Source organism: Podarcis pityusensis (assembly GCF_964106645.2).
Source record: "Podarcis pityusensis genome assembly, chromosome: 10".
NCBI classification, from domain to species: Eukaryota; Metazoa; Chordata; class Lepidosauria; order Squamata; family Lacertidae; genus Podarcis; species Podarcis pityusensis.
In genome coordinates this window covers 33,573,111-33,596,612 of record NC_138035.1, presented here as the reverse complement: position 1 = coordinate 33,596,612, position 23,502 = coordinate 33,573,111, and the positions used below count along the sequence as shown (strand labels likewise).

At 39.9% G+C, this 23,502-nt stretch overlaps 1 protein-coding gene across 5 annotated transcripts in view; it reads left to right on the top strand.

Annotated features, from left to right (window-relative positions):
- The first annotated feature begins 6,058 nt into the window (after positions 1 to 6,058).
- Positions 6,059 to 23,502, top strand: part of ATF7IP (activating transcription factor 7 interacting protein) — an 83,644-nt gene continuing 66,200 nt past the window's right edge. The window contains exon 1 of one of the 5 annotated variants that reach the window (XM_080971234.1): positions 6,059 to 10,015. Coding sequence is in view for 3 of the 5 variants with exons in the window: in XM_080971230.1 (XP_080827356.1) it covers positions 16,777 to 16,823 (47 nt within the window). In the remaining 2 variants the exon portion in view is untranslated. Of the gene's footprint in view, positions 10,016 to 10,357; positions 10,507 to 14,501; positions 14,524 to 16,758; positions 16,824 to 22,923; positions 23,255 to 23,502 lie in introns of those variants that run through there. The other 4 variants (XM_080971233.1, XM_080971232.1, XM_080971230.1 and 1 more) reach the window with 4 other exon arrangements.

Sequence of the window (23,502 nt, the reverse complement as noted above, 5' to 3'; positions counted from 1 at the left end):
TAAGTCTTGCAGGGTCTCTGCTAAGATACAAATAAGATCGCCCCAGTGACCTGTCACAGAAGAAGGTGGCTGGCATGTGATCCCCAAATCCTCATGCAACTGTGGCACCTGTATCCAGTTACTGTTTCAAAATATTTTTCATTGTTTCATTTTAGTATGGAATGCTTTGAAATGTTTTTTTTTTTATAATGATCGCTGTCAGCTATATCTTTACCTGAAACCTGATAAGTACAGGGTGTTCATTGTTTCCTACATTTGCCCTCTGTGAGTTGGGGAACAACTAGAACTGCAAAGGAGTGGGGGTGAAGGTAGCACACTCACCCCATGCCCCTCCTGTGCATATGTACTTAAAACTCATAAGAATGCCCAAAGATGGCTATACAGCGTCTATTTTCTTCTATTCCAAGCTTTGCAACAAGATTCCCAGCTGCCTGTAAGCACCGCCTCCTCTACCTCCCACCTGCAAACATAATAAACACATCTCAGGGGAGGGATGAGAGAAAACAGACCCACTGAAAGCAGACTCATTGAAGCTGACTTCCTGGGAGGGGCTTTTTGCTTGGCTGAAACTCCAAGCAGTATTCAGCAGATGGTTCATTCACACTTTCCTCCTTTCTACCAGGAATTCAATATTACACCTTGCCTCAGCCTGGAAGAATTACTGAACTCTGCCGCACTCTCACCTTTTTTGAAAGATATGTAGGAGATTCATCTGAACCTCCCATATACATTCGAAATGTGGGAGGGGGAAAACAGATCCTCACTCTGCAGCACCTGGTGGTCACACATCCCTACCCCCCATATCCTTTGTGCATATGTGATGGTGTTCTAGATGCGTATCAATGGACAGACATAGTTTTGCCCCAGGTTCTAACCTTGAATGGAGCTGATGCTCATAATTTTGCATGTGCACAAAACCCATTCTGAGGGGGGCAAGGACCATGCATACTATTGGAGGATGTGACCTCCAAGTGTGATTTAATCCTCAGCTCCTGAAACACCTTAATGGTTTATTTGGACACAGCTAAGAAGATAATATTCCTACTGCAAGTAGTCTTTCATTTCAGTTCATTGGTTATCTTATAGGAGGATGCTACCTTGCATGGGTAGCAGCTGCCCCCCCAACCAAAGCTTCCCCCTCCCCATAATGTCCTGTCTTGGGGATATTTTTACCTGTGATTTTTACCTGCTATCTTGCACTATCTAATGGTTGGAGGAGGACTGAGAGTAGTGGGTTGCCAAATTACATTCTTTAGAAAAATAGCATGAGACTAAGCATTAGGTACAGGATGGTACAACTGTTCTCTCTCATCAACCCTTATAAGCAACAAGCAGAGTTGTTGTGGTTTCTCAGTAATTCAATCCAAAACTTTAACCTTGCAGTTGGTTTGCTTAGTTTTCTTGTGGGTTTGATCAGTGAATTTCAAAAATGAAATGTCTCACATATGTGGATGTCACACTGACATCCTGCGCCCCTAGTTCAAAGGTCAAATATGTTCTCCTTAACCTCAAACAATGCAGAAGAGTTGCAATTATTCAGCTGTCCCTGCGAGGGATCCCCTGTGCATGGCCAGAGGTGATTGTTTTACATTTTCATGTCTGAACCATGCCACTGAAAATGTACTCATACTAATATTATTTTTCTTAACACAAGCATACAGTCACCAGTTGTCACTATGAATACACCTTTAGAAACAAAGGGTGCACAGGAATTTCAATCACTCACCTTTTGGCACCATTTCCCATAATGAAAGCTGTATGCCATAAATGTTAGTCTTGAAGGTGCCCCTTGGTCGTTCTTTTTGCTGCAACAAACTACTGTGGCTACCTCTCTAGAAGTTGTTTCTAAAACCACATCAAGACAAAGCAACTCTTTGGGTTAATTGTACAGTTGGGCTGGTCCAGGGACTTGTAGAGGTATTGATACAACACAATTTGGCGCATTTATATTGATTAAATGAAAAGGCTCTAAGAAACAGTTTATGAAGAATCCAGATGTGTCTCCATGTTGTCTGTGATGTTGTACTATCCCTTTCCTTTTGGTGATTCCTCTGGGAAGAAAAGAATGTTGGCAAATGCATGGCAGAGCAGAATTTCGGAAGCATACCAACTTTTAGCATCTTACATCAAAGTTTCATTGTAAAGTCAGACTACTCTCACTATCACTTCTGCTAGTGGTACTAGTTTTCCCCTAGGTACCTACTTTTCCTCCCTCAGGATTGTTTCCATTTTTCATTTTCCCCATACCAAAGACTGTTTCAGTGCCCTTCAACTCAATTTTCTCCCCTCCCCCAATCATTCCAGTTGTTGCTTTCCTAGCTCTCTGTGGAATGCTCATGCCTTGAAGCCCTCACAGTTGCTAAGCAACATCCCTCACTTCTCCATGTGGCTAGCTTCCATGGCAACATCTCTCTATTTCCTTTCTTTCAGCTGTTTGCTACCACAGTACCCCTGTCAAAGCAACCATCTGTGGCAGGGAGCAGCCAAAAAATACCATGAATTAATTCCATTTTCACCTTGCTCTAATGTTTTGCAGCAAAATGTCTCAAAGGTCTTGCTTTGACCACTATCAGAGAGACATACATTTTTCATTTCTAGTGCAGCTGTTCTCTAATCCTAGTTTATTGCTCTAATTTTCTTCAGTCATCACATTAAGTATGCAAAGTTTGTTGTTTTTTTAACTCAGTCTCATTCATCATCAGAAAAACTCTGGGGAGGTAGGTAATTTTTATTCCCATTTCACAGACTGGAGAACTGTGACTGATCCAAGACCATTCACAGTTGATATAAAATCTAATCCAGGATCAATACTTGCCCCAGGGACTCCAAGGAACTGGTACTCTGTAAATGACTTAAACAAATGTTCACTAATGAAGTAGGTTGGTTGCTACCCCTGCAACCATCTAGCAAAAAAATGGGAGTCAAAGGTTTAAACAATGAGTTATGTAACTATTCACATTTTCTTTTCATAATCTACATGCACGAAAACTAATTTTGCAGACGTGAACTCTTCAAATATTATACAAGAATCCAAACTTTAACTCCTGAAATGTATTTCTTCTCAATTTATAATACTACTGTTTAAATATATTTAACTATGGGACAAGGTGTAAACTCTGCCATAAATCAGAGAATTTTTCCTACCTGTGTGGCTGGGGAGAAAAGAAGGATGTGACTTTAGTAAGGTTACCAGACGTCCCCGTTTCCTGGGGACAGTCCCCGGATTTACAAATCAGTCCCCATACAAAAGCCATTGAAGTTGAAAAGTGTCCCTGGATTCATTGAAAAAAATCTGGTAACCTTACTAGAGGTACCCAGGTAAGAGCACCTTATCAAAATAAACACCTTCAAAAATCCTCCTGATGTGCTTGCATCTGAGAAAGTGGTTCTCAAAGGGTGTGGCAGGAAGATTCAAGGACCATCAAAGGAACATTTAAATATTTCAGTGTAGTTACACGCACGCACGCGCACACACAAAAAATATGGATAGCTATCTTTTCTTAATCAAGCACTGCTGGTTGTTTCATTTTTGTTTTCCAATGTATTTCTTATCAATAAAAAATGGTGTGACACGAGCAAATTTTTATTCTTAAAGTATGGCCCAGAGAAAAAGTCTGAGAACCACAGCTTTAAGATCAAGTAGGCTGGCAAGCCTCTGCGGCTTCCCTGCATACGGCAGGCCACCCCCAGGAGAGGGGTGGCAACACTACTGCTGCTTCTCTGCCACTTCTGCCCCACCCCCACCCCCTTGTCAGGCCTGACCCAGGAGTGAAGCAGCGGCCAGCTGGTGGTGTTGGGCCATTGTGCGAGAAAGTTGCCTCTGCAGCTCCCTCAATGCTGGAGCCAGGCCCTGAACGTCTGGCCCAGGTGTGGTTTCCCTCCCCACGGCTCTGGTCTTAATGAGGGAACCTGTCATTGGGGCACCTCACTGCACTTCTTTATCTTGAGATCAAAATTAGCCTGCGCAAAACCACCTGTGCACGTATCCTTTAGACTGAAAAACCCATGATGCAGTGTGCCTGTACTATGCATGACAAAAAACATCCAGCATCTTCCATGTAAGTAAGAAATCAATCATTTTGTAGAAAAGGGAGCACACATCAGAACCTGCCATAATTCAAGAGAGCAGATGGTGTTTCTGTGATAATTATCTGAAGACATAATTGAACCCAAATTTCTTTTTGGATTTTCACATCCCTCGTGCAGCTGAAAGTAGTTTCAATCTTTTACTTTGTAATCTTGAAATACATAATTGTTAAGACACCCCTGTACCCCTTCATCTTCCACAAAGCTTTTAAGGAAATGCTTGTAAGCTGCATTGTTATTCATGAGTGGTGTGGCAAAGAGTAACTCAGTTCTGAAAGTGTTGATGAACAGTAGCAGCATGATTGACCAGAGAGACCTATGGTCATCTTATGACAGCTGGGAACCCTGGGAGCATGACAAAATCAGTGCTGATGGAGCTTGAAAACGCTCAGGTATATCAGAACTCCCCCAGTGGGGGGGACACCCCAAAAGCAGGCAGCATTGGAGAATGTCAGGGAAGGAGCAGAACTAAGAATCCTAAATTTCCACAAAACTTTGTCAAGACCCCAACAATGTCATAACGTTGTGCTGGCAAAAGAAGTGGTGTGTTTACACTCCCACTGAAGTAACTTGAAACACCATAAAACACTGCCTCCACCAATTCCTATACAGCCATGACAGCACAGCATTGTAAGGATATAATAGGTGGAGGGAGAACCACCTTGAGCTCCTTTGAGATAAGGCAGGATATACTAGTTCTACAGCCAATCATAGTACACCAACAGTAGCGTATTAAACCCTTCCAGGAAAACTAACCCAAATGATAGATTTGAGTTACATGGGGTTCTGCCTCTAATACAGATGGCAACCATTTTAGGTGCATCCAATTGATGCGTGATTGCCAATGCACAGTACAAATCCTTTAAATGTCACTCAGTTCTCATACTCTGTCCCTTCAATGTTGAAAACTTTGTGTAGGCTAAACAAATATCTCCCCAACAGATAGTAATGGAAGATCCTACACAGGAGATACATGGTACATTTGATACTAAGAGGAAGGTCACAACAGCACTCAGGAACCTCAGTGCTGCCAGTTAATGAATGGCAGAATGCTGTCTTGATTGCACTGAGGCAGCACCCAAAAGGTAGATATGTTCAGGTGGAAGTTAATATCCAAGGGAATAAAACTTTGGGTGTAGGCCCAAAATGAAGACAAAGTATTTTATAAAGGACTTAAGAGACGGGTTGATGGATTTTTCATATGAAAATTGTTGCCTTATGAGAGACCACAATGGGGAACTGAATTGGGGCCTGGAATGTCCCCAATACAGGACAGAACTTCAGAGAAAAATATTAAAATTTCCCAGGGTAAACTACCTAAAATTTTCTTTGAAATGATGAATAATTTGGAACTTGCTGACATCTGGAGAATTAAAAATGGTGGTGTAAATGAATTTACATACTTCTCTGAGAGACACAAATCTTTCTCAAGAATAAATATTACATTGTTGTCTAAGATGCTGGCTACTGTTGACATATTACCAAAGGCTTTTTCAGATCATAACCCAGTTATTATGACTTCCAAAAGGAAAAATGGTTTCTTTAGATTGAGGATTAATGGAACACTTTTACAACAACAACAACAACCACCAAGATTAAATGATTATTTGAGAATAATTTAGATAAAGACATAGGGATACAAATGGTTTGGGATGAGACTAAATCTTTCATAAGAGACTATTTCATATAACATAATTCTTTACTCAAAAGAAAGACAGGAGAAACTACAATTCTTTTGTCTGAAATTAGAAAACAGAAAAAGAACTGATCTCCAACTAAGATAAATATTATACTTTGCAAATTAAAATGTTGTAGAGACAGTTTTCTATGTTAACAATGCTGGAGATAGAAACAAAACTGAATTTTGCTAAACATTTTTTTAAATTTGCTAACAACAAAGAGGGGAAATGGTTGGCACATAAATTGCAGAAGGCGAAAGAGAGGAAAGTGATATTGAAGTTACAATATGGAAAAGCTATAACAGATAAGACAAATATGAAAAAGTATTTCATCAATATTATTCTAAGTTGTATAAAGGTCAAGTAACAACAACAACAACAAAAGGCAGCACCTGTGCTGTACTTTGGAAGTCCCTGCTCAGTAATACTAGACCGGCATCCTCACTATGCTATTTTAGATGCCTGTTCAAAGCTTTATTTCAACAGATCTTCCGCAAGACATAATTTTGTTACGTATAATGGTTTTTAGTATTTGCCACTGCCACCTGTGTTTTGTTGTTAATTGTCTTCCTTCTGGTCCTTCCTTCTGGCATAGTTGCAGCGGTAAATGGTAAATAAAACAATACTGTCAACACAAAAGTTGTTCCTGGAACTAGAAGTAACCAACAAATGATTCCAGTCCTTATAAAATACATAATTAAAGTTTCTCATTTGATTCCATTGTGATGGTTCCATTCTATGGGTATGGTGGTGTTACAGCCAGCAGTGCTTCCAGTGAGACTTATTTCAAGGACTTGAAATGTACAGAAATCAAACTTATAACTCTATCCATGCACCTGGATGACTTCTTTTTAGGCATATTCAGTCATGGAAGGGCACCAGGAAGCTTGATGCTGTATCTCAAACTACATCTGTGATCAATGAGTAGTGGTGTTGCTATGTGCCACCTGTTTGTGCTAACCTAGGTAAGGAATTCTTGGTGCCAGTCCGCAATTTGTGGAATGCTCTCCCTGGTGAAGTATGTCTGCCTCTTTTATTATTAATATTGAGAAGGAACCTTGATATTACTAGCTTAGGGTATGAAATGTTTAATGCCTTAAATTTAATTTTAATCAATTGTATTGTTTTGCTAATCTTTTATTTGCCACCATGGGCTCATTGGGAAGCATAAATTTCAGTGTCAGAGGCAGTATATCTCTGAATACCAGTTGCTGTGAATCACAAGATGGGGGGGGGGGGCTTTTGTGTTTAGCTCTTGGACGTGGGCATTTTTATAAGCACCTTACTGGCTTTTGTGAGAACAGGACACTGGACTCTATGGACCTTTCTTCTGATCCAGCAGAATTCTTCTTTTGTTCTTATACATACTGCTCATGGTACACTCTGGGAGATGAGTTACATTGCATCCTATTCTTCAGGATGCAGATGGAAATAAGATGGTTGCTGACATGGAGGCAGTTACATTTTGTTTCCTTCCTTCCCATTCAAGGGAAAACGTTGCCATACATTGAAGCAATATAAGTGTCTTCCTTGTGCATCTACATTTTGCCCACAACTCTACCAGCATACTATCACTGGCAGAACAGCTCTGCTGGTAGGGTGTACCACTGTTGTATCTTGTCATTTATTTATTTAATTTCTTTATTGCCTTCTCTTGAGGATTACAGGGCAGTTTACAATATAAAAGCACAACTATGCATAAAATAATAGCAAACAAAAACAATATCCCCCACCACAGTTTAAAAGGCCATAGATGGTTTAATTAGCCAAAGGCCTGGAAGAACAGAAATGTTTTGTCTGGCATCTAAAGATATGCAATGACGGCACCAGGTGAGTCTTGCTGGGGAGAGCATTTCATAATCGGAGAGAGAGAGTGCAGAAAATGCCCGTTCTTGTGTTGCCATCCTCCTGATCTCTTGCAGAGGAGGCAGACAAAGAAGGACCTCATATGATGATTGCAGGATCCAGGTCAGTTCATATGGAGAGAGGCAGTTCTTGAGGTATTGTGGTCCTGAGCTGTCAGGGGGTACTTAAGGGTATGCAGTACCGGCACCACTCTTTTTTTGTTGTTAAAAGTGTGGCACTTACCGTAACAACTTCATGGTAAATACCGGCACCTATTTTTCTAGAAAAAAAGCACTGGATACATTATTTAAAACATGCAAGAAATTCAACAGCCACAACACAACCAATTATTACATATTTAAAACCAATCCAGAATTCATTCCGTCACATGGGCCAGGAAGGGAGTGCCTGACTAGAGCTTTAGTACTCTCTTCTCCTTTTTCCTACTGAATTTGAGAATTGACTTGAGACTTCTGTTCTGAAATATGAAGTGCTTTGTAAAGACTGCAGAAGCAGAAGTAAGCAAACATTCCTTTTGTTACGCCTGCAGTGTTCTAAATGGTGGCCATTTCTAATGCAGTATATACTCCAATCCCTGATAAAAGTCAACATGTAATGGCTTAGAAAAGAAATCATTGTTCTCAAGAGGCATTCATGTGTTTGCACACAATAGGGCAGGCCAGCTGGGAGTGCTGATCCAATACTGAACCTGGCAGGAATTATGATTCTCAACTATTTCCCACATGATCAACCACTGTGCACCAAAAATGCTTTCCCCCCAGTATTGTGTACTCCCACAATTTCTTAACTGTGCTGAATTCACCCTGACATGATTTTCAGAGCAGTTTACAACAGCATTACTGCATAGAATTGCCATATTTCAAACAGTGAAAAAAAGTTGTTGAGCTTTTTTATGGAAAAATAGCAAAAGGGGCTGCCATACATCCAGATTTTCCCTGACATTTCCCCAATTTCTGCCCAGACACTGCTGCCAACTTCAGTATTATGGATATGTCCGGGGAAATCCAGACGTATGGCAACCCTAAGCACACAGGATTTGTAGAGGAATAATGGTTTTATTTAGTGCCCCCACCCCAAAGCAGGATTGAACAAAACTGAGAAGCTGTGAGTTGTATCAGCCCCCCCCCCCCCCCATATTGCCAGATTAGCACTCCTTTCCTGGCACTAAATAGAATGGGAGAGTTCATAAACTCAGGACAAATAAAAAATATTGACAAAATACCATAAGTCAGAAGTCATGACACAGTAACCATCCACAGAGTGCCCATGACATTCATGTAACCCTGACCCATAAAATTTGTGAGATATTGTGCTGTCTTCCTTCACGAAATACTGGACTTGTTAGCACTAAAAACTACTTCGTATGCTGGGGAATGAGAGCTCCGCAACAGAGAAAAAAATAAAGAACTCCTGTAAATAAAGTCAGTGTACAAATCAAAACAATAAACTTTACACAGGCAGTTAAAACTCATGTCCTAGTATACCTTCTTTTTTTTGCAACTCTAGGTAATTATGGATAAACAATTTAAAAGTTACACTTAATAAATAAAATAAAACACATGGATGTAGTCTTAGTAAATAAATGGATACATCACCTAGCTGCAGTATCAGTATTTATAGCCAATTTAGTGTCAAGGGCACCAACTACTGTGATAAAAGGAAAAGGAAAAAGCAGCTGCTAGAAACACAACACTGGTGTTGTTAGGACACCAGTACCTAACAACAAACATTTTTATTTTATGCTTGCACAGAACAGCAGTGCCCCTTGTTTTACTTTTAATTTTTTTGATCTAGCAGTTGCACTTGGGAAGAGGCGCTGAGGACTAGTGACTCATCTCCGACTAAAAGGTGGAGCTTCCCTCCAGGAACACCATTATTCTCACACATATAGAGTTACAAGCAAACAGCGCCTGCTGAGCCAGAAAGGGAGAACTTCTTAACTTCCGTTCGCTTTATAACCCCAGAAACACCACCCCCGTCCTCCCTAGTTAACTGGGAGCAAGCGAGCACTGCCGTTCCACCTTAAATCCCTTATCAGCCTCTCGTCGCGCTGACCAATAATATCCTTAATCCTAGGGGGGGAGGAGCAACGAGCAAAATATGCTAAATAATTGTGATTCATTTGCATAACTGTTGAAACGGCCAATATGCGGATTGGCCGGCGGAGAAAAAAAAAGCAGCTCGGCGCATCCGGCCCCCCGCTTCCCTGTAGGAGGTGTGGCCAAAAGGGAGTGGGAGGAGAGATCGGTGCTCATTTGCATAACGGCCAAACGTATGCTGTAGGTTGTGTTTTTTTGAATCGGCGGCGGCAGCGGAGGCAGACGGCAGCGACCGTGGGCAGAGCTCTAAAGCGCGGGCGGCGGCGGAGGAGGACGCGCGCGCAGGTACCACTCGGACTCTGAAGGGCAGGGAGGGAGCGGGGCTGCTGGGTACGAGTCAGGGCTTGCGTCGGAAACGGCGGCAACCCTTGGCAGTTTTACCAGAAAGCAACTGGACTAGTCACCTCAGGCTGCGTTTTGTTGCGAGGGGAAGGCGTCTTCTTTTCTCCCGGATTCCTCCAACCTGCTTCTCACGGATCTCGGCTGCTCCGGAGGCTCCCTGCGGCGCTCTGCTGCCCCCAGCGGCAGCTCCTGGTTGCTTCTTTCCCCACCCCCACCCACGCGCTGCCTGTCTGGCCGGGAGGAGGAGGAGCCCTCCCTGCTGGCAGGAAGTGCTTGCTCCCGGACATGCGCAGTGCGTAAGCGCGCGCGAAGCCCTCGCCTGTAGCTCTCGTGGGGTGGAGAGGCGCCACGAGGAGCTGAGGCTTCCGAGCGAGCTGCCGTTCGCTTTGCTTCTAAGCACACGAGGACGAATAAGCTGGAATTCGGAGCAATCGGTTAGTGTTTTAACTTACAGTATTCTGTGCATGTTGGTTGGTTGAATGCAAGTAGTCTTCTTTATTTAAAGGTTTATTCCGTTGCTGCAGCTTCATTATGATTAATCAGACAGCTGTCATAGGACCTTTTTTATTTCTGTTAGCTTACTAAAATGTTTATTTCAAGTGGGTGAAGGAAGTAAAATTGGATTGGGCAACTTTTCTTGGTTACTTTCATGTCCCCATTTAGAAAGTTCCAGAATACTCTTAGTGCTAGAAGAAAATGTGATCTAAATCCAATACATAAAGTAAAAACAAGCACTGCTCTAAAAATGTCAATGTCCCATAAAAATGTGATTGTCTCTCGCTCGCCTCTCCTTTCCGCCAGCACCATTTGTGTAGTATTAAATATTGATAGCACAATACTCTGGCCTTCTGCCTTTCTGGTTTCATGGACTGCAAGCTGCCAAGTTTAATTTTGGAACAGGCTTGCTGCTGGGACTGGCTATATAATAAGCAAGTCATGGCCCAATAGGAGGGTAGTTCTTTGAGGATCTCTATTGTCTCAGGATAGGCTACAGAATAAAATATGAATGTATTTGTTGCCCCCATTTATGCATGTGTATCCAGAAGATCAGTTGTAAACAGCAACAGTGAGATACTGTTTGTTGGTTCAACATAGCAGTAGGCTGTTGTGTGCATGTTCGTTAGGGAGTGTGCCTTTAGTCTGCTCTTGTAAAAGTAAAAATATCTTATTGATGATGTTGACAGAAGTATTGTGCCAGAGTTTGAACGAGGGAGAAGATAATGGTTGGTACCTGAAGAACGGAAGGAAAAGCCTTGTTATTACATAACAGCAACACCTATTCATATTAACTTTCATATTAAATAGATCTGCATAAATAAGCATACTTTTATTACATGATGGCAGAATGTCTGGCCTAGTTATATCACAGATTAATTTTGAGTTTGTTGAACACTCAAAAGCACTATATAAATGCTTATTATGTCAGAATGGCCCAATTAGAAGTTTTCTAATAAGACCTTCATACAGTTATTGCAATATTGAGGGTGCAGGAAACTGAAAATAAAAATCTGTATTTCATGGAGTCATAGAATTGTAGAGTTGGAAAGGGACCCCAAGGGTCATCTAGTCCAACCCCTTGCAACGCAGGAATCTCAGCTAAAGCATCCATAACAGATTGACATCCAGTCTCTGCTTAAAAATCTCTAAGGAAGCAGAGTCCACAACCTCCCGGGGGAGACCATTCCACTTTAGTTTATTGCTAAAATGGTAAATTATCAAATCTAAGTTGTCCCACCGCACTCCAGTTCTCATCTTCTGATACTTTTCATAGTCTTGAGTGGCTTTTCTATATCTATACGTAAAAAACTAGCTTGTATTCTGGACACAGTTTTTGTAGTGCAAAATGCACTGCTGTTAAACTCAAAATGGCTGTCTTTTATGAAGCTTCAGGGTGTAAGCATAATCCTCACATGCGCAAGTGCAGTTTCCCCACATGTGATGGGATCCCCATGGGGCACAAAGAATACTCTTCTGTTACTGTCCCTCCTTGGGAACATGGGCAAGCGCACCAAGTTATTATGGGGAAATAGGAAGTGTGCGCGCCTTCCATACCTCTATCAAGCCATCTTTGATTCTTGGAGGGGGGTTGGAATGAAAGGGGGAAGTGCACACATACCTCTGACTTCCATATAAGAGCCTGGGGCCTTTGTGCTTCCAAGTGGGGAGGTGGAATAGAGGGAAATACCGTGCCTCAAGTTTCTGTCTATATGCTTTATTTAAGGAAGTCTGTTCATCACCCAACTGTTTAAAGTTTATTTTTCACTAAATATACCAATTCAGTTTTTAGTTAAATGAACTCAGTAGGGTATGTGATGTGCAATGTGAATCCTTCACACTAAACAAGACTTATCCTTGGTAGTTTGTGTTATGTTTTACTTATCCTTCAAGAACAGTGCATATATGCTTTATATATCTGGATTGGACTACATAATATAAAGTGCAGAAATAATAGAAATTGAAGGGGAAATATCAGTTGCAAAACTGCTAGCCTATCCCACAGAGAATTATTTCATCCCTTTTCTATTCTTCCCTTCCTCCAAGGGATTTAGAGCAACATACATAAGATGTTTCCCACTTAATCCTCACAACAATCCTGTAAGGTAGGTTACACTTTGTGATGAGAGTAGACAAACTTGCTAAACTTCATAACTAAACAGAGATGGCTTTGTGTTCTGATTTATCCACTATATTGTATTTTGATTCTAGATTCAGGTAGGTAGCCGTGTTGGTCTGACACAGTCTGTCTTATTACAAAGGAATTTCAGAAATAGACTTGAAAGAGAAGTTGCTGAATTACAACTTATTACGAAAATGAAAACTATGGAGAGAGCTGGTCTGAATAGAGATATTGGATTCTTGTCTCATTACACATGCTAAAGCTATTTTTGGTCATCTGCATACTATCCCTTGCTTTTTCCTGTAAGACTAATTGCAGTCATTAACAGTCGTCAACAGGTTTACCATACCCATTGAGCCAATCACCCATCTCCTACTACCCTTCTGAGAAATACCCCACCCTCCCACAGTATATAAGGGTCTGGTGACTTCCGCTTCAGTGTATCAGAAGTGTCCATGCACACAAAAGCTTATACTAGAACAAACTTAGTTGGTCTATAAGGTGCTACTGGACAATTTTTTTATTTTTATTTTTTATTTCGATTGTATTTTGAATACATCTTTGATTTATCAAACAATGGTTACAGGGTCAGTATCAGTTTAGACTGGTGGACCTGAAGCTGAAACAAAACACTGAGTAGCATGCAAGTTTCCTCTTCCCAATTTGCCAAACTTTGACGGAAAAACCCCACCTTTAACACTGGGTGTTTCCTTCCTATTGTATCCAAAGCTAATAAATGTTTTGTATTTCAGAGTGAAGTTAGAATGGGTGTTTCCTTCTTGACAGTAGCACAGACCATTTAAGGTGGCTATTCAGCTGAATCACTCCCAATGTCTCTCTTTATCTAGATATTCCAGAGTACTGATGGGATTTGAACTTTTTTCTTTTTAGAGCACACTCACAAACAAAACACATACTGTTACTTTAATAGTAAATAGTACTGTTACTTTAATAGTCTATATTTCTGACTCCTAAACTTTAATAAAGGAAAAAGAGTAGATACTACTGTCTTAATAATGTGTGGTTCATTAAATGGCAAATTCTTACACATTTTCTTCAGAAGCCTACAAATTTTGGTTTACGTCCACCATTATTTTGTTTGCACCAACCCTATTCCCTTTCTGAAATTGTCATGGCTTATAAAGGGGAACTTGGGGTGGTCTGAAGGAGGTAGGGAAAATATGGGGTCTCTCCTGAGCAGTGCAAGATATTCGTGCTGTTCATTGCCCCCTTCACAATCTGCAGCATAAAATGAGAGGTGGTTGCTTCCCTTCCACAAAGTGCTCTTCAGTTCACTGAGAACTAGGAGGCAAAGGAGAGTAGTTGTCATGGCTGGACATGTTTGTGAACCCCTGCTAGTCTATCCTTAAATGGTAATTTGCATCGAGCTGTGGTATTTATAATATTAATTTATTAAACTGCAGTGATTAAGCAACTACTTGTTGTTAAAAGTGAAAACTTCTACAGCTTTAAAGAGAGGAGAGTGGGTCACTAATAAAGCTATATCACCATAAAGCCATGTATTGTATAATAAAGAAAAATTATGGACTGAATCAAAATATGCAGTATACTGAAGACTGCATATGTAGTGCTCATCATACCTAAATATTTGCAAATCACCTTTCATTTGATTATCTCATACAAGATGCAGCTTCATTATTATGACTTCATAGTAGAAAATACACCATTGATTTATGATGAATGGATGGGTAGTCATCTAGTTATTTATATACTAATGATGATTCAAGTGTCCCTATTCTTGTGCTTTTTGTCACCAAAATTGTACTACTGAAACACAAGACAGCCGTACTTCCAGACTTGAGGTAATGCTGAGGTATGTGCAAGCTCAGGAACAAATCTAAGGAACAAATCTAAAGGGGGGGTGGGACCTTGCCCCAGCATTTAATGAATCAATAGGATGGATTGTGGAGACTGAGACACTGTGGGGGGTGGGCAGTGGAGTAGAATTGTGTGGCTGGAACCGGAAGACAAAAATATAAAGAGTAGAAAAGATCAGTTCATTGTTTGGATAGAAGCCATTTCTATCCAAAGTCATTTAGTTTTAAATTACTCTGGGAGCAGAAGATAGAGCTGCTCATAGACATCAGTGAAGAGATTATATAATTTAATGTACAGGCAATCCTTGTTTTGTGCAGGGGTTATGTTCCCCCATGGGTGTTAGCAGAATACACCCCCCAACACACAGCCTAGGCTTGTGCCCTGGGAGTAAGGTCACTTTGGTTCTGCTAACACAGCAGTTTGACTTTACCCCTCAGAGGCACACCCTCTTGAGACAGAAGGATGCCAACAAAAACATGCCTGTCGTTTGCCTGTCCTAAACTCCTTTGTGAGTCTTTCCTTCTTTGTGAGAAGATCATGAATATAATGCAGAATCTTTTTTGCACTCTAGATTATCGTCATTTTGGTGTTTATATTCAGGTTTTTTTCTTTTTATATATAATATTTTTTATTAGTTTTACATATAATCACATTGCGTAACATCACATCCTCTTATTAAAACTCTTTGGCTCAACGACTTCCCCTCGCTCCCACGTAATGGTTTACAAACTGAAATTTTGTATCTTTGCATTTCACTTCCTTTCCTACTGTTGTATCATTACCTAAGTTATTACATTACGTATCCTGAATAGGTAGTAATTTCATCTTACAAATTTTCAGGTAACACTGCTAGTGATGTTATATTCAGGTTCCTTCTATTTGGACTCTTTTTGGTTAGTGTTGTGTATTGCAGTCTAGTAACTGCTTAGGATCGTAATACCTCAAGGACCTCCTCTTCTCATATAAACCAACCCAGGCTTTTGTGTTCATTATCTGAGGCCCTTCTTCATGTTCCTCCATGAACATGAAAACAGGCCTTTTCTGCAGTGGCTCCTGTGACGGAAAAGTTTGTTTTTGTTGGGCAGGTTGGGTCAACAAGTGTTTTCTTTTTCCCCCCTTCCTGCCAGTAAATTGTTAAATGAATGGCAGCTTATGATTGGCTGGGGTTCCAGGAGAGGGAGTTGAAAAGGGGAGGTTTTGGAGAGACAGTTGGTAGGTAGGGAGATAGGGAGTGAGAGGAGAGAGAGTTGGGACTGGGTAGAAACATCCACTCTCAGGAATATATCAAAAGCTAGAGAAAGAAGTCTCTGAGTTTAGTGTGAAGGACATTGTGTGGCATCCTGTAGGAGTAATTAGACCAGGAATTAACTGGGATGCTGAGCCTGAGCCAGGAGAAGCTGTGAGAATACAGTCTATTTAGGACTCATTCCAGTCAGGAAGGGAGAGATTCTTCTAGAAAGAGAAGACTCAAACCAGTTAAGAGGGGTGTGGTGATCCCTTGAGTCTGTTTCTTGGAGTACCTCAGGAGTAGGGGCGTGTAACTGACAGGAAGTACCCCCTTGTTTAAGAACCAAAGAATTAAGCGGCAACAGCTGTGCAACAACAGAAAGAACTGAAATAACATAATCTGAAGTATCCTATGTTTGACCCACTTGTGTCATAAACTTCCTTTATTTAATGACATCTTTATTGTTTATTTGATCAAATCCTTCCTGAGACTCCAGATTATTAAGTTTTCCCTCACACAAGTCCCCCACAAGATAATCTGGGGTAGTTTGTAAGAATTCATGAAATTGGTGTTCTATGAGGTGGGTACACTACATTTCAATGAGGGTGGGCCCAACAGTGCCAGGGGAAAAAGTGCTGTCGCAGTTCCCCATTGGTGAAATGCTCTCCCCAGGGAGGTTCGTCTGGTGCCTTCATTATATATCTTTAGGTGCCAGGCAAAAACTTTCCTCTTTAACCAGACCTTTGGCTGATTAATATTCTACAGCATATATTAATATTCTACAGTATTTGTGGGAGAGGGTGCTATTGTTTTGTTATTTCAACTACTTGTGTTTTTATATTGTAGTTTTATCTTGTGAACTGCCCTGAGATCTTTTGATGAAGGCTGGTATATAAATCTTAACAAATTAATAATAATGACAACAACAACTGATCAAGGAGGCCTTCAGGGTTTTACTTTGATCCTGTTAATCAGAAGACATAGTACCTCCGCTATCATTGATTGCATCGGTGGGGAAAGATGATCAATTTGTTTTATCCTTTTAAAGGTCTGAGCAGTTCCATCAGGTAATGTACCCAGTTTTAGTTAGGTAGTTGTATGGACTTTTCTTTAAAGTTTCCTTTTCCAGCAGGTCTTCAGTTGAGGATCTCTGAGTAACTTTGGACCAGTACCTGTGTCTTGGCCTAACCTACCTCACATACTTGTTAGGATAAAATAAGGAGATGAAGTACCATGTATGGTACCTTGAGCTCCTTGGGAAAAAACAGGGTATAAATGTAATAACTAAATTAGTAAGTTTGCGTAGTAAGCAAAGGTATTAATAAGAATTTTTCAAAAATGTTATTTCAGTAGTGAATATTAAATAGGAGAATGCTAGAAAAAGAACATTTTTTTTAGTATGAAGGTTTTTTGTTTGTTTGTTTGTTTTTAAGGAACTCAAAGGCATTGTTCAGGAAACTGCTTCATGTGTCAGTTGTATAATATCTTAAGCACTTGTATCATAACACATAGCCTGGACAACCAGGCACCTGGGATTTGTTTAGCCAGGACAATGAAGTAACATTTATCTCTATGACAAATCCAGTTTCCAGTTCTTTTATGACAAATCAGCTACAATTTGAAATTGAGAGGTAGGATACAAATATTCCAAGAAAATCCTGTAATCAACAACAAGTGTATCTATATTGGCTTTAGCCTGTCAGGAACATCCTGGATGCAACTGGATATAACCTTGGCTTTGAAACATGCTTCCTGTATACCTTTCCTCAACAAAGTTTTGAGAGAACCATTTATGATTGTTCTTGTTTTTTATTGGACAAAATCATAAGAGAAGAGCCACAGATCAGCCATAGTGCCACATGCAGAAGACCCCAGAGCAGGCATACAAAATGCTCCATCCCTGGAGGATGGGTAGTCAGTCTATATAATACTGAGATGGATGGACCAGTGGTATAAGGCAATTTCCTATGATCTTAATTTGTGGGAATTGGAAAAGAGGTGGCCTGTGTTATTTTGGTGAGTTGGATTTTCTTGCTCCCTTGATTATAGTGGAACCTCAGGTTTTTTAGCGTCTCGGAAGCTAAATGCCGAAAACCTAGAAGTAATTGCTTCTGTTTTTGGATGTGCCTTGGAAGTCAAATGTCTTTCAATTTTCTCAATGGGAATTGCTGACAGTCCTTTGTGCTTTGGTTGTCAAACGTTTCGGAAGTCAAACAGTCTTCTGGAACAGATTACTTTCGACACCCGAGGTACCACTGTATATTATTTATTTGGGACCTCTTACTATAATCTAAGATCAGCAGGCTCTGATAGTCAGTGACGTGTGATAGCTCCCCTCCCCCCCCACATTCTGGGCAATTTTCCTCTATTGTAGTTTTTCATGTAAAATTTGCTATTTCAGAAAACTCATTGCTTCATAAAGTAACTTCATAAATTGATCCAATACTAGTCAAACGTAGTAGTTTCAAATATATTATCTTTTTCTACATTACTATACTACTGAAAGAATATACACTGTTCTTTGGATGTGCTAAAATTAGTGTGAATAAGCACCACCATTTGCTCTCCCAATGTAAACAAGGGAAATGTATGCATGTCAAGTGTTCAGACAAAAATAATTTTGAATAAAACTTTGTTTTTTAAAAAACAATATAGAAGCCAAGCTAATGTGCTCTGTTTCCAGCCCCTCCCCATCAAATATTTTTATTTAACTATTTTCAGCTATTGTTATTAGCATGGTGTGTATTATTTGGTTTGGGCCACAATGTAAAGACACTGGGAAATTTTCCGGGGGGGGGGGGCGGAATGGCATTGTGCATGTTTCATTAGGGTTTTCAATGAATCTGACAACGTCCCACTGCACTTGGCTCTGTGCAAGACCAGGATTCCAAGCTTGAAATGCTGGGACTGATTATAATAATTTTATTGAGTTAATTAGTATTTGTTTGACCCATTTTCCTTTTAATGATTTTCCTGCAATGTGCCCTGAAGGGATATTTCTCAGATCTTACCATGCACATTGCATTGTTACTGTATCATATGTATCTGTGGATGTCCTACGAAAACTAATACAGTGGTACCTCAGGTTAAGTACTTAATTCGTTCCGGAGGTCCGTACTTAACCTGAAACTGTTCTTAACCTGAAGCACCACTTTAGCTAATGGGGCCGCCAGAGCACGATTTCTGTTCTCATCCTGAAGCAAAGTTCTTAACCTGAAGCACTATTTCTGAGTTAGCGGAGTCTGTAACCTGAAGCGTATGTAACCTGAGGTACCACTGTACAAACTTGAGAATTTGTGAAGTGGTTCTTCCTTTGTTTTTCTCTGAGAAAAAAGAAATACTTAAAAATAAAAAAATAGAACTGACTAATACAATTTAATGCCACAGTCTCCAAAAAACTATGGAAGACAAATGCAAGATTTTAAGTTGCCTAAAAAGAACTATAAAAAGATTCAAATTGTGTTTATTGAATTCTGTTTTGTTTCACATATTCACAAATTATTAGTTTACAACTGAGACTCATTAAAGACTTGTAATTCATTGTTATTTAATGTAAAACCCATTCACATTAAATGAAATTAGACATGTTCATAAACTCTGAAAAACAGAGTTGAATCCAGGTATAGTCATGCATTACTAAGTCTAGATCCAAACCAGTTTGTAGCTAGTATTAAGATATTTACAAATCTAAAAAAAGTTTTGGTTTGATTACATGAAGGCTATACACATTTGGAAGCTATACTGGCTACTCAGATGGTAAAAAACGTACCCTTTTAATCTTTGTTATACTTTTTGTTCCAGAGCATTCAAATTTTCAGAAAATTGATTAGTGAAATGCTAGTCATATCTAGGCTGACTTGGAAGTTGCAGAGAAATAGAGTTGGATATTGTCTTCGTTGTTGCTGACTCCTTAGCCTAAATCTTCTAATGACTGCTTCATAAGATCTTCAGTAATTTTGGGGACAAGGTGGAACCCTACCAGTATAATTGCCATGAGACTGAAATATCACCCAGTGTTCCTGGAAGTAAAGTAGAAGTAGGACCACCAAATACAAGGCCTCTCATTTCCATACCACATAATTCAGGAAAATTGAATTGAGTTGGTATTGAAAGTTGTAGAGATCAAGGGGAATCAAGGCCACACACCCTTGTTATTTCTAGATTGGCCTGAACTCTTTCCCCCAACTCTCTCAGTTTGGTTGCGTAGTAGAAAGCCATTTGAGCTGCATTTGCAGGATGTCCATGGTAGCTTGTTTCAGGTTAACAATCTTGCATTTTGTGATGGGGTAGCCAATTTGTCTGGCTTATAAAAATCCTTTCATTGAGGAAGGCTGAAGTAGCTCTGAGTCAGCAGTTGCCATGTTCAAAAAACAAGATTTAAGATAAACATACAACATTTATGTTTGGCACATTTTAAAAACTCCATCACCACACCCTTGAATTGAATTTTTCATTACATTCAGATCATAGTGCTCCAAACAAGCTTGTGTAGTAATGCTAGCTGCTTCGAATCTTGTTTGGAGAAACACCTGGCACAGTAGCAGTCTGAATTCCCGGAGAGGGTATCTTTTGAACATGTTTACATGTTGCAAAGTGAGTTTTGTGTGTCGCTTTTTAGCACATTTTTCTCCACATGTTTTGATCCAAGGTTTGGTCTGTAATAACTGACACTACAGTCTAGAACTTCCTCAAAGTTCCTCGAACTCGGCCCTCCAGATGTTTTTGTGACTACAGTTCCCATCATCCCTGACCACTGGTCCTGCTAGCTAGGGATCATGGGAGTTGTAGGCCAAAAACATCTGGAGTGCAGAGTTAGAGGAAGCCTGGTCTAGAAGTAGTATAGTAAGGCCAGAGATAATAAATCTTAAATGTTGAAACCAGATTTTTTTTTAAAGAAAAAACTTACCAGTTTTGAAAAACTTACCAGTGTTCAGCTTCATATCATATCTGTCATTATTATTCAGATTTTGTAATTTAAAATCACTTGGCATACTTTTAACATAAAATTTGTAAACATCTTAAAAAAGCAAAATTAATTGAGTAATAATTCAGATATTTCTAATGGATGTGATATGAAGCTGAATGGTGTTTTAGTAAAAACAAAGTGAATTCAAAACTTAATTACAGATATATCTTTGAAGATAGTATCTTAGGGCTCAAGAGCACGTTGCTAGTAGCAAGTAATTAAAAAGTATAAATTGCTGAACATGTTTCTTTACTTCATTGCCCTATGCTTGCATTTTGTACTGAGGGGACAATGTGTCGAAATCCCGTAGAGCCTTTGAATAACTGTTTTGTAGGGTTACATTTAACCTCTTGGATTGTCTGCAGACTGCTTTAGAATTACCTTTTATGGACATGTCTGCAGTGCATGCTCATCACGTGAGTGCCTGTTCCAGGTTTTGGTGATGTGCAAGCAAGCAGGGTGCATCATCACTGTATTCTCACAAACATATCTATAACCAGGTACAGTGGTACCTTGGGTTACATACGCTTCAGGTTACAGACTCTGCTAACCCAGAAATAGTACCTCGGGTTAAGAACTTTGCTTCAGGATGAGAACAGAAATTGTGCTCTGGTGGCGCGGTGGCAGCAGGAGGCCCCATTAGCTAAAGTGGTGTTTCAGGCTAAGAACAGTTTCAGGTTAAGAACGGACCTCTGGAACGAATTAAGTACTTAACCCGAGGTACCACTGCATTGAAGCCCCCCCCCCCTTCTCCCTTCCCATAAAACTGTTTGAGCAAAGAACTTGGGGATCTGGTGTAATAGCTATCTGTAACTTTCACCATTATAAGCTCTTAAACAAATTTGGGCAAAGCCTCTGACTCAATGTTTGCTGTTTCTTTCAATAAAGAAAACCTCCCTGTCCATGGAAATAAAGTTTGGGAGGGGGTTAAAAGAAAAACTGGAAAGCATTCAGATATGCTCCTCCCCCTGGTAGAATCTGAAGTGGTACAGTCGGCAAAACGTTCCACATTACAATAGATGCTTGAAACTGCTTGAAGTCAGGATCAGATGATCTCATTGACGTTCATGAATTTTACATAGGATGCCAAGCAAATTGTCAGCAAATCACAGAACGTACCTGTAGAACAATGATTTGAACAATCAATGATTCTTTCAGTTAGCCTCTATAAAAACAAGGACCCATGTTTTTGCACCATACTAGTCCTGGAAAGTGTAGTTTATCTATAACTTTTATATTTCAGTTAGTGAAGACAGATATAATCTGTAATTTGATTGCTGTATTTGAGAGGTGGTGTAGCCTAGTAATAACGAATGTGAGCTGGCAGCCAGGAAGTCTCTAGTTCAAATGTTAACCACAACCACAGACTTGCTATGCCACTTCAGGCAAACCATTATCTCTGCCTCAGATTATCATGTTCAAACAGGGATGATAGCAAGAATTTCTACAATGATGTATGTGAGGTGCAACACTCTAAAACACTATCTACATTATTCTGATGTTCATAATCATGGAGTATGATAAGGAGGTAGCTACTGCTAACATCTGTAATTTAGTTGAATTTATTGTTTTTAACCCTTCATGCATAGAATAGGAAAATACACAATAAAAATATTATACATGCAAAAAGAAAGGAAAACTATATTATACTTGGTCACTGAAATCATGCTGAAATAACTATCTAGAGTGAACAACAAGCCTACAAATTATGATTCTACTATTATGACATGAGGTATATTTAATCTCTGTTCTATTCTATGTGTATTCTGTTCTTTTTGGCTGAAAGGGCAAATGTTACTGCAAATACTTAATCTGTCTTGCATATCTGCTTCTGTTAAAGCAATTTTGCACCTCTGCATACTATCCTATGTTAGACAGAAGTGTATTGTAGGTCTTTAAACCAGAACATATTTAAGGAAGGAATTGAGTTCATTGGTGTTTGAAAAAACCTAATTACCTATTCCCCTGCACAACTTTTGAAAAATGCTTATGTAATGTTTATAGTGTGAATGATTTGAGTAGGGTTTCTAATGCCTTAAGAAAAAAGAGAACTGAAATCTGGCTCCTGAGCAGCATTCCCTGCCTACCAGTAATATTTGGCTTCATTCCTGTTGTCAATAATATGTGACATGGACTTGCAGCTGCTTGGATTCAGATCAGGATTGGAGTGTTATATCCTGATCTACCGACTGGTTCAGAGAGGCACTCTTTGTGCCTTGTGAGTTTTTTCTGTTTGTAGCACTTGTGCTCCAAGATACTGCAGCGTCTCTGCAGCATGTGCACTAATAGCCACTGTGTGTGTGTGTGTACTACTGTGTAAGGAGGGAGGTGCTTTGTGATAAGTGCTTTACACACTGCTGCGTTGTTACTGGCTGCTGTTGAATGCACACAGTGCAGCCATCTTAGTCGCACTTTCAGTGTAGCTGAAACAGTGCAGTCTCAAAATGGCTGACGAAATGTTCTCTGGAGCTGTTTAGCCTGCCTGTATGCTAATGAGCATATCTGGTGAAGTCACATGTTACAGATTCTGAGGTAAGAAACAATTCTGGATTTTGCTTTTCTATAAATAGTTCAGGATGTGTGTGTATACAAGTGTGACACCAAAAATCAACAATTATTGGCAAAGTGGGTATTTTTAAAGTTTTCATCTATTGGTGAAGGTAAATTTTACATGCGTGTTTCACAAGGACTGTGAAAGTGCTTGCTGGGGTCAAAGGTCACTGATCTTAAAAGGGGCTGTAATTTGGTGTTGCCACCATTTTGAGAAGTCAGAATCAGCT